This window comes from Uloborus diversus, chromosome 3, assembly GCF_026930045.1.
Source record: "Uloborus diversus isolate 005 chromosome 3, Udiv.v.3.1, whole genome shotgun sequence".
NCBI classification, from domain to species: Eukaryota; Metazoa; Arthropoda; class Arachnida; order Araneae; family Uloboridae; genus Uloborus; species Uloborus diversus.
In genome coordinates, this window is record NC_072733.1 from 16,719,491 (window position 1) to 16,731,442 (window position 11,952).

Here is an 11,952-nt window from a genome sequence, read left to right on the forward strand (position 1 = left end):
TTATACATTTTTCTTTTTAGTTTTTTTGTTTTTTATGCAGTTGGGTTTTTTGTTTTTATTTATTAATTTATTATTCGGGAGCGATTGATGACTCTAGTGAGTAAATTTTTCAAAACTGAAGACCCCAAAATCGTAGGAAATCTTATGATGTTAAGGAAATCTATGGAGTTTTACCATTCTTCCCCAGAAAGTTTTAGAAATTGAAGACCTAAAAACGCAATTGTAGGCCATCTTTGATCACATTAGGAGAAGGGATGGGGTTCAGTAACTCTTTTCCATAAATGTTCAAAAATTCGTAAAAACAAAATTTTATTAATGTTAGAGGATGGTTGAAGTCGGAGGTGCTTTCTGGGAAAATTTTTAAAATTGAGGTCCTGAAAGCGAGATCTTGTACAATATTAATAAGGTAGTAGGCAGATTGAAGTTAGGGACTCTCACCAGGAAAGTTTTCGTACTTGAGGTCCTAAGAACGAAGTTTTAGGTCATCTGTTATGATGTGGAGGTGGAGCTTTCCAAAAAAGTTTCAAAAATTAAAGCAACTTTAAAGCATCTGATGGTGCTGGGTGATGGGATGGAGTTTGCGGTTTCTTCTCTGGAAAATTTTCAAAGTTTTAGACCATCCATAAGTGGCTCACACGGGGGGGGGGAGGTGGGGGGGGGGCAATCACCCCCCTCACTTTTGAAAGTAAAGGGACTTTGCCCTCCACTTTTCTAAGTTCAAAATTAACGGTAAATCAAAAATTATAAAATCGATCGGTTCATGTGTTTGAAGAAGAAAGAATTGATTTGATAAGTGTGGGTTTTAGGTTTTTATCAAGTTATTATTTCTTTTATATAATTGGAAGAAAAAAGTCTACTGTAGCCATCCATCCCAATTTTTGAGGTCGCATTATGATTTTTTTGGAGGTTATTTATCTAATAATGTCAAACTTCAATTCATAAAAAAAAGTCAACTGTAGGGGCACCGCCCACCTAACCTGTCACCTCCTTTGACCTTCTACTATCACCAATGTGACTAAGGATTGCTTTCTTTGTACCTAATGTAGAGACAACATTAACATTTTATTTTAAACATTTTTAATTTTATTTATAGAAATTTTATTTTAAAGTTTTGTCATCTCTTTTAAGTTTGCAGAAACAACTATTGTAAATGCATTTATGCTGAAAACTTGGTTGGCACCAATACTCAATGATGAATTGGTGAGGCATGGACAGAAGCTACAATTAAATGTTGTTTCTCCCCATCATCTTCAGAAGAGTTGTCAGTGTTTATATAAATATCTTCATTTGCTTTCATTTTGGGTGGTGTTTGAAGAGTTTCCTTAATGCTTGCAATAGATGAACTGGAATTATAACTGGAAACTTCAGAACCTATGTTATAAAAAATATTTTTTTAGTAATGGTTTTTTTTAGGTATATAACATGAATATTTATTTGGAACAGAATGTTAAAAGGATACCAATTATATTTTTATTTTTAAATTAATGCAAATGGGGACTAGTATTAGAATTATGAGTATCATTTGAACTCTTTTTGAGCTCTTAAAATATGCAGTCTAATTTCTTACAGAAAATCTTACATTTATACTCAATTCACCAGAGAAATGTACAGAATTAACCGTACTATAATAAAAGTCAATATTCTCTTATGGTCAGGGATTCTTAAAGTTTTCCAATTTGGGGGCAACCTTTGGAGAATTAGGAATTTCTCATGGCACACTAGTAAGATAGACAAGGCTACAGCACCGTTCTCTTTTATGTGTATATACTGTTACCATCGCACCCGTTGCCTCTCTTTGCGGCACCGTTTTTGGGGTCCTCTATCTTATATGAAAATTGTATTTTAAGTAGTTGACAAATAATTGAAATGATTATTATAGAAGTAACTATTATTATTATTTTCTACCTATACCAGAGATGATTTTAGATACATAAATCACCTTCTAGGTGTTTATAAATTCATAATAAGGTTCATAAAGTGACATAATTCACAAAGAATAAAATTCTGACTAATAATTGAATTACTTGTTGAATATAGTTGGAAACCATAAATGTAAACCACGTAATTCAACATACCAATCAAATACAAATCAGATTGCAGACAGAAAAAATGGCAAAACTGATTTGGTACTAAACAAATACTTTTGGAACAAGGTTTAAGATGGGAATCAAACTCATGCCATTCAAATTATACTGTGTCATAGATATGCATAAAAATCCTCCCCCCTCCCATAAAATCAATTTTGTTCTCTTAATTCTTAGAAGTATACAGAATTAACTGTACCATAATAAAAATCAATTTTCTCTTATGTCAGGAATTCTTAAATTTTTCCAATTTGGGGCAACCTTTGAAGAATTAGTATTTTCTCATGGCACGGTAGTAAGATAGACAAGGCTACAACACTGTTCTCTTTTATGTGTATTAGTCCAGTAGAAATAGCGTTAGGGGTCAAACAAATTGCAACAGAAATGATTCTTGTGGGAAATGGTAGGTAACATGCTTCTAATGAACATACTAAAAATATAAATCCCTACTGTTGGGACAAATGTTTTTTGGCCACTATTTTGAAAAATCATAAAAAAATATCTTTAGTGGGATCAAATGATTTAAAATTTCTAGCTAAAAAGGAATAAAATGTGAGACATTAAAAGAGAAGTGAACATACTAAAAATGTTCACCCATACTATCGCAAAAAATGTTTTTTTTTAGCCGCCATCTTGATAAGTCATGAAAAAAATTTAAAATTAAAAGAAATTGTGTGGTATAAAATGAAAGGAAATTTCAAGCTGAAAAGGAATACAGAATGAGATATTTAAAGTGAAGTGAACATAGTAAAAATATACACCCATGCTACCCCATAAAAGTGTTTTTTTTTTTTTTTTGCCACCATCTTGAAAAATCATGAAACATTTCCAAAATTAAAAAAAAAGGAAAAAATCATAGGTGGTGTCAAATAAAAGTAAATTTCACACTGAAAAAGGATATTAATCAGATTTTTGAAGCGCAGTGTTCGCACCGCAAGAGCTGATGCAAGTCTTCGTAGATCATAATCCATTTGCTATTCTTTCAAGTGGTTTATGGAATATTTTTAACTTAAGTGCGTTTTGGTAAAAGCAATACCTTAGGAAAAACCTCTGGTTAAAAAGAATTTGATATGCCCCCATGTAAGATGCATCGAAACATCATCTCTATTGAGTACATTTACAGAGCTTAAATTGGAAAAAACTGGGGTTACAAACTCCCGATCCCATACTTTGGAGATGGCAGTCGGAAATTGTTTTCAATCAGAGAAAATACTATTTGCGAGATTATTTGGGACACTTTGCTTCACTGCAACCATCTAACTATTCACTACTATGAACTTTCTGGAGGAAGCCATGCGTTTGGACTTCAATTGATGATGTCTTTTGAAGTTTGTTTTTTGGCCGACCTGTTATGCTTTTTGGACCTGATTTTAATGGATGATCCTTTATTTATTTTTTATTCATTTGATTGGTTTTGTTTTATTTTTATTTTTATCGACTGGTACGAAAACTAACATGATGATCACAGATTTGAATTTGCACCCGGACACTTAGGTAAGACTTTGTAGTTTTCGCTGGTGGTACGGTGGAGGGATATTATTGATAGCCTTAGCTTCTAATATCCGAGACGAAACCCCTGTGCTTATAGTTTCAGGTCTTAGTTCCAAATATCTGCATTCATTTTTCACATGTGGTAGGTTTAGCCCAATGTAGTCCTGAATGCTAGCTTTTTTGGACCTGGACATCCTACATTTAGTTTTAGTATAAAGTTTTTGGTCTTTTGACCATAGGATGAAGTTTCCACTACTGAAGAGTTCTGGCTTCATCTTTGTCATTTATCTGTGTTGTAACCTTGTCTGCTTGTTGTTTTATTGATATATATATATATATATATATTGTTGTTTATATATATATATATATATATATATATATATATATATATATATATATATATATATATATATATATATATATATGAGAGTGCGTGTGTGTGTGCAAAGCCTCTCAGATGAACGCTTTCAGGTTGAATTGAAATGCAAAGAGATAGGGAGAGAGACTACAAATGATTGGTCGAGTTTCAACCAAATTTGATGCTAATTTTAAAAAAGTTAGAATAACAGCTTCATTGAACTCATAATCATTGAAGCTGGCCTAGTTTGATAGCTGTTAGCCTTTTAAAAGAAAGCACTGGTCTATAAAATTTCAAAGAAAAAGATAAAAATTAACCTATTGGTTATTGTTTTTTTTTTAATGTAGACTTTTTTTTCTGAATGTAAATAGGAGAGAGATGAAACTTGAAATATTTGAACTGATTGAACTCTTAAATTAAAATATAAAACTTTTAGAGTAAATTACTTTTTGATTCTTCAGCCGAATTAACTTCCTCAGCAATTTTTTCTGCTTTACTACTTCTAATTTCATCACCATCCTCATCATGGTCAGTAATGTCAGATATTTCTTCAATATCCTCCTCTGCATTACTAATAGATTCAGCTGATGTTTTTGAAATTTCATTGTTGCTCTGTTTTGTTTGAGAGAATAATATGTATTAGATGAGCATGTACATTGAAAGCATAACTGACATTCATAAAAAGGAAAATAAGAGGTTGGTGTATCTAGCATTAAAATAATAATAAAAATCAGTGTCAAAAGTTACAAATTGTGCATAAATTTCAACCTAATGAACTGTTATTGCTTAAGTGCAAAAATGCAAAGCAATAAAATTGTGTGAAATAAATAGGTAATAATTTTCTTACCTGATTGCTGAGTAACTGGTTAGGTTGCACAGTAGGGCCTGAATGTGCAAAATACATAAATAAACTCTTGTACTAATTTATAAAATTCATTTTATTTTATTAAGTGAGTATTACTTTTCAATTTTAATATCATGAATTATTAACAGCAGCAAAGACAGTGTTCCTAATATGGTGAAATATGACCATAAAATCTAAAATTTTTAACATTATGTGCATTTTGACTCACAGAAAACTTATCTCAAAATATAACTTTTCTAACTAAATTGAAAAATTTCACTCTTCACTCTTTCAAAACTGGTTTTTGCAATATAATAACAGATGTGGCTACATGTATGATTCAATCAAAAATGATTGCATCAGAGCAGTAATGTTCAAGTCTGAATTCTTTATTCTATGTTCAGTGCTTGTTTACATTTTCTGGTATAAGAATAAAATAGGATCTGATAAGTTTAGCTATGATCTTGACAACGAGGCCAGACTATGACGTTTTAAGGACACTGAGTACAAACTTTTTTTGGTGCCTCCACCTCACATTTAGGCTATAATTTGTGGCCGGGGGTGGGGATTTTTTTTAATACCTAAATATTATTACAACCAGGCCAAATTCGCAGTATTTTAATTGAAATTTAATATGTTATCATACATTATACAGTATGTATCATATTATATAAGTAGCAATAGCATAAGAGTAATGCACTAAAGAGCAAAAATAACTGGTATACCTTCTTAAGAACTGGTATATCATGTTACGATCCCGACACCACACATAATTGCCTGAACACGAGCTCCACTACTATCTGAAATTATCCTGGAGATAATTTATTCTACAAATACTGCAGTGTAATCCAAATCTGTGGTAGTGCAAGGTAGGGTTGATCTCTCCTGAACAACACGTTTGAAGGCATGGCAGATATTTTTACTAATATTCTTTAAAGAGGTTTAGTTGGACAGTGGAAATGTTTCAAGTCACTGTTCATGCAGCTGGTCGGTATCAATTCCTGATGCATTGGGTGATACATTGTCCTACTGGAATTGTCCATGTCTGTCTGAATGCACGATAGACATGAATAGGTGTGGGTGGTCGAATAGGATGTTTATGTATTTACTAGCTATTAAATTTGTATCCATATCCAGACATACCACACACACACACAGGGGTCCAATATCATTCCAACTGACCACATTGCATAACATGCACAACACACACCCTAAACACTCTTGTTGGCATGAATGGCCCATAAATTCATTAGGTTATATTCATATCTCTGTAAATCCATCTGAAAAATGCAACTGAAAACAAGACTTGTCAGACCAGACAATGTGCTTTCAGTCCCCAACAGTTCAATGGTGGTGTTGTTGGGTTCAGGCAGGGTGTAAAGCTTTGTGTTGTTCAGTCAACAATTTTATACAAGTATGTTTTCAACTCAGAAAGCCCAAATCCCTCATGAACAGATTTTACGCTGACAATTTTTGATGTTCCAGCGTTGAATTATTTAGTAAGTTGTGGATAGGTGGATTGCTCGTCTACCACGTTTAATGATTCTCGTCTACCATCTTTGATCCCGCTCTTTCTCCATCGGTTCCCAGTCACAGTGATACCTGAGATGCTTGTTTCACCTGTTTCTTTATGTTCATGTTACACGCTAGAAATGGTTTTAGATGACAATCTGAACTTTATCAAAACCTCGGAAATGCCGTGTCCTGTTTCTCATGCACCAATTATAGCACCAGGATCAAACTCATTTAAATCACTATTACCTCATCTAAAAACGTTGACAGACGTTTACTCTGATATAACAACTGCTGATTGCATCACATTAATCTGATTAGCTCTCTGATGCATGTGTTATTTGCATAAACATGCCTATACCAGTTATTTTGGCATTCAGTGTATGATGATAATTATGCATTATAATGTAAGAGGTTGTCTTTTTTTGCTTGGTTACAGTCCGATGTAAATACTAAAAGCATACATTGTATACGTTTTTAATGTAAATATAGCATTGAGCCTGGAGAAGCTTTTGGGATTTGGGAAAGAGATAATTTTAATGTGAAACTTTTAAAAGATTTTATTTACACCTTCCTAGAGTGAGATATGAAATTAATGCAGTTATTTAAAACTTCAGTTAGATTTGGTACCCTGGGCCAATGTCCTATGCCTTAATTTGGCCCTGGTTTACAGTGTTTACCAGGTAAAAGGGAAGGGTAATTACCCAAACTGGTGATGGAATTGAATTGAGTTACTTTTGTAGTAGTTCTGTTCAAATATTCCAACTCAAATCCACCCATTAGCACGTTCCTTTTTCACTAAACTCCCCAAAAAGAGGTAAACATTGTCATGCTTATAGCTCAACTTATTAGAGCAACACTATACTCTCTTCATTCTAAACTAGTAGCTATATTTGAATACTTTTGTACTGATTATTGATACTGTTGATTTTATGATTTTGTTTGAAAATTATTTAAGGATTTCAGGGTGCTTTGCTGTCTAAATGAACAACATTTACACTAACCATGTATTATCTCCTTCCTTCCTTAAATTCATAATAAAATAAGTTTCATCAATCCTTTTTGTAAGTACTCTACCATTAGTATACCGATCAGTTTGCTTTATAATGAATTCAGAATTCATTAGAAGATACTTTTATGCTAGAAGATACTTTTATGCGATTATTGAGAATAATCCTTACATAGTGGGGCATGGGCTTAAGACTGTGAATCCTGGTTTTTGGAAACTACTATAAAGGAAGGTATGCTAAATAAATGCATAAAAATGATTGATGGCATAATACTCTGAAAAATGTTTAAACAAAGTCATTAAATCATCAGTTTCAATATTTAGTACAAAACTATTTAAATGTAGCAACTAATTTTTGACAAAAATTTTGACCTAAATGTAGCGGCCGATTCGAAACAGAGAGAGTAATTTGTAGTTAGAAAGGTAGAGAGTTTTACCTCCTTGACACAAGTAAAACTAAGCTTATATGTATTAACATACTGACAGATTTTAATTTTAAATTCAGCAGAATGCACAAAAATGAGAGTACATTTAAACTTTTAATTCTTTTATTACTTAATTTTAAAGTATTTTATGAGAGCATTTTTTAAACTTTATGAAGGCAGTGTGGAAGACAACAGCATGAGCAAAATTGCAAAGTTTTCTCTAAATTTTGGTCTAAATACAAAGCATTTTGTTAAAACATTTATATGCAAACAACAACTCGCAACATAACTTTCTTAATTTCAGTTATTTTTTAGATTATAACTTACACTGAAATACAAAATTATAAGAAATATTCAAAAATGTAACTTATTAGCACATTTCCCATGCATATAACATCTTGTCATAGATACATTTAACAACCTGCAATGATTTGCTATAATACTTTGTATTTTTAAAAACATCATTTTAATATTTTGTGCCTAATTATATACATATATTGTTCCTAATATCAACAGTGAATAAAACTAAGTTGAATGTTGTTTGAGGACTGCGAAAAGTTTTTGGAAAATATCTTGAGGGTTCACTGCAATGCCAGAAAAAAATAAAAAGTCGGCACTGATGACAACTTGCTTTCTGTGAAACGTAATTTGACTCATGCTGCCTAGGATTTTCGTGGGATTATGTCAAAAAAAAAAAAAGAAACTCTTTTTCAAGCAAGATGTTCTCTGATAGTATAAAACATTTATGCAGCCCTAAAGTAACATTCAACTAAACGTTTGCTCAATAAACTAAATATAAGGTAAGGCATTTGAGTATGAACTGTAAACAATATTGAAATCCCTTTTTCTTCTGAATCTTGGTTCAATGGTGAACCCTCAAAACATGTTCTTAAAATTTAGTATTTTTCATACACAATCTAAAGCAGATCTTAAACACTATGAAATTCTGATGTTTAAAAACTTTTTGCACTGCTCTGTAAAAATCGGTGCCATTCATTACGAAAAGTGTTAGCTTATGTAAACTCTGATGCAGTTGAACTAAAAGTCTTGTATGGACATGACAAGACTAGCATGCATGCTTTTTATTTTACAAATTTTAAAGTCTTCCACTCACTGTAGAGCAACTAGTAGCACAGTTTCAATATAAATGAGTTAGCCAGTTATAACATTTCTCATCAGACTACCAACAATTTCTTTTTATTGCTTTCTATTTTACAGCATATAAATGGTGTGTACACCTTTGTTATGTACCTTGTCTGATAGTGCCATTTAGAAGTCTGACATGCCATTTTACATTTTATATTCGTAGTAGAATGTTAAAGGTTCATTTTACTAAGCACATAAAATACAAGTTTTAAGACGAAGTCATGAAAACTAATAAAAAATGTTATTCTATAAATTTGTTCTTGTGACCTATTTTTTTTTTCTACTTTTTTGGGGCTCTATCAGAATTTGGTGAAAAAAAAAGTAATGTGGAGAAGTTTAATTTTCTCAAAATATGTCTTTTTTCTCCATTAGTACTTGATATGTCACCAGCTTTTTAAGTATTTTTATTGATTTTCATAATTTCTAAATCATTTTTTAAATGTTCATAATGAACAAAGTTCTAAAAGTATTTCAAGGTTCCACTTTATCCTTATATATTAAGATCTTAATGAATACTTAAACATGGCAGTTTTTTCTTTTGATCAACAAAAGTTTATGATACCAGTGAGTAGTTATTCTCTCATTTATTTGACACTCAAAATCTCTGCTGTTATCACCATTTTTCATCACTACTTAGAACATGCATATGCACTTTCAGCATATACAGTACTGTGCAAATTAATTGGGACAAGCTCAAAAGTGTTTACAAATGTTGTTCAACTGGTCTAGGTTAATGTACATGCCCGGTACAGCAATCTAATACGAAATATGTCCTCCTCTAGCTTGAATAAGATCGTGTCCATGGTTTGGCATGGATTTCACTAAATTAGAATATGAATTTTTGATCTCGTCCTTCACCAAACAAAACTTTTATAGCATTCTCAATCTTTGTTTTCTTTGTTGAGCAGTCCATTTTACTCACATGTCACAGACAATGCTCCACAAATTTTTGATAGGGTTTCCATCAGGAAAATTACCAGGGCAATCCAAAACCGTTAATGTCTGTTCTTGAAAAAACATGTTTGAAAGGACTTGTCAACAGATACTAACACCACCAGCGATCATTTGCATCATGCTCAAGATTTTATCTTTCTATTACTAAACACAATTTTTTTAGAGTTTATCATCCCTTTCACTAGTACTAAGTGGCCAGATCCTCCAAATGTAAAATAACCCCAACATCTCTTCCTGAGGGTGCTTAACTGTTTGAATAAGATGTTTTTTCCTAATGAGTTCTCCTTTACTTCACTTGACAAATCTTTGTCGAAATTCTCGCACAATAAAATGAGTTTTGTAACTGAATACAACCTTCTTCTAATCTTGTGCAGTGCAGGATTAATATTTCTTAACCCAGTCAAAATGTTTCTCTTCATTGCAGGTGTAAATAATTTTTTTTCGATTTTTGTTCTTGCAAATCTCTCAGATTCAGAAAGCTTTCAATGAACCTATGCTCAAACCAGTAACTAATAATTCGCTCTAAAGATCTTTACTTGTTTTTCAAGGATGCATATTACTATTTTTTACAAGAAATTTGTCTGTTAGAGGTGTGGTCTTACGCTTGCGCCAACATTTACCCTTCTGTTTTGGAGACACTGTCCAAAAATTCTTCTGCTAATTAATAGTCCTAGAAATACTGGATTTTCCAATTCCAACTGATGCAGCAATATCCCTCACAGCCATAGAAGTATATGCTGACTAAGGGTAGCATTTCTAGACCTTTTTCTTGGAGTGATATCCATTTTTTAAACATGCCTCAGAAGCAGACAATTCACACAATCAACCATTTCTTACAGCAAATGAAGGGAAAACTTTCGAAATGTCATGTTTGTGTAGTCAAATAGGTTTTAGTTAGTCAAGGGCAGTCCCACATTCTTAGACAATACACTTGAAACTGGTTTGAAGCAGACAATCCTCGATAAAAGAAGTTTTCTTTAAAAATATGTTTGTCCCAAATAATTCCTACACTACTGTAATACTTTTTTAAGCATGTAGAAATAAAATTAAAGACAACCTTAGGAAAAAAGTTTTAGATTTAGAACTGGTACAGATGTGATATACCGCCCCCCTCCCCATTTGGCGACATCCAATTTTTTGCACAAAATTGGAATATTTTTCTCGCCAATGCGGAGATAATTTTTTAAGCATGGCATCCCTGGCGAAACTAACTTGAGTTTGCATCCCGAAGGCAACCTTAGATCTGTTCAAACTTGTTTACTTGTTAGCGGGTTCCGCGTTTGATAGATTATTGTTTTTTCGTGCAATATACCTTATAGGAAAGCTTATTTTGTGTTAGTTTAAATTCAGTAGTTGTATTTCGATGAATAAATATTAGAAAATGCCAGTTTCTTGCTGTGATAGTAATTTGTTTGTTTAAGCATTTTAAATACCTTCTAGTAATTTTTCTTTGTGTGCAAAAACTTTTTAGTTTCTGGTATTTTTGAAACAAATATTGGCGATGTTTTTTGTTGTGGTTTTATGTTGTTTTTATATATTGTGTTCTGAAGTGCTTTGATCATGTTTTTTCACCTGAATTTTTCCTGTTGGAGCTAAAAAAGCATCGCTAAGAACGATGTATGACATATGTCATCATACATTGTTTTCTTGGCGCCAACAGGAAATAGTTGCCAAGGGTGGAGTATATGACCTTAGTTCCTAAGAACTTTTTACTAAACTTTGCACTCAGTTTAGAAGATTTATGTGCCTGCATTGGATTTATTTTCTTCTTTCTTTTCCTTAATTTTTTTTTCATTTACATATATATATATATATATATATATATATATATATATATATATATATATATATATCATAAAAGCAATGTGTATTTTATGTACGGATTGTAAAACATAAAAGAAAAATTAATACTTACAGTCAATTTTAGTTACGTCTATAATTTCAAATGACTTAGAGTTGTTATCATTTAACAGAATTTCACGCATGTCATTCTCATGTTTAGACTGCGTACTTTTTGTTTGAACTGCATTATATTGACACCTGGAGCAAAAATATTTCTTTTAATGCAAATAAGTTATGATATAACATTGGAGATGTTTGAATATAAATTAAGTAATGTTCATTCAGAT

The 11,952-nt window shown here is 31.9% G+C and overlaps 1 protein-coding gene across 1 annotated transcript in view; it reads right to left on the reverse strand.

The window, feature by feature from the left end:
- Positions 1 to 1,118: 1,118 nt before the first annotated feature.
- The window catches only part of LOC129218514 (glutamate-rich protein 3-like), a 40,240-nt gene continuing 29,406 nt past the window's right edge, over positions 1,119 to 11,952 (reverse strand). The window contains exons 9-12 of the mRNA XM_054852802.1: positions 11,739 to 11,863; positions 4,781 to 4,818; positions 4,380 to 4,545; positions 1,119 to 1,371 (exon numbers count right to left, since the gene is read on the reverse strand). Coding sequence (XP_054708777.1) covers positions 1,187 to 1,371; positions 4,380 to 4,545; positions 4,781 to 4,818; positions 11,739 to 11,863 — 514 coding nt within the window. The 3' untranslated portion in view covers positions 1,119 to 1,186. The remainder of the gene's footprint in view (positions 1,372 to 4,379; positions 4,546 to 4,780; positions 4,819 to 11,738; positions 11,864 to 11,952) is intronic.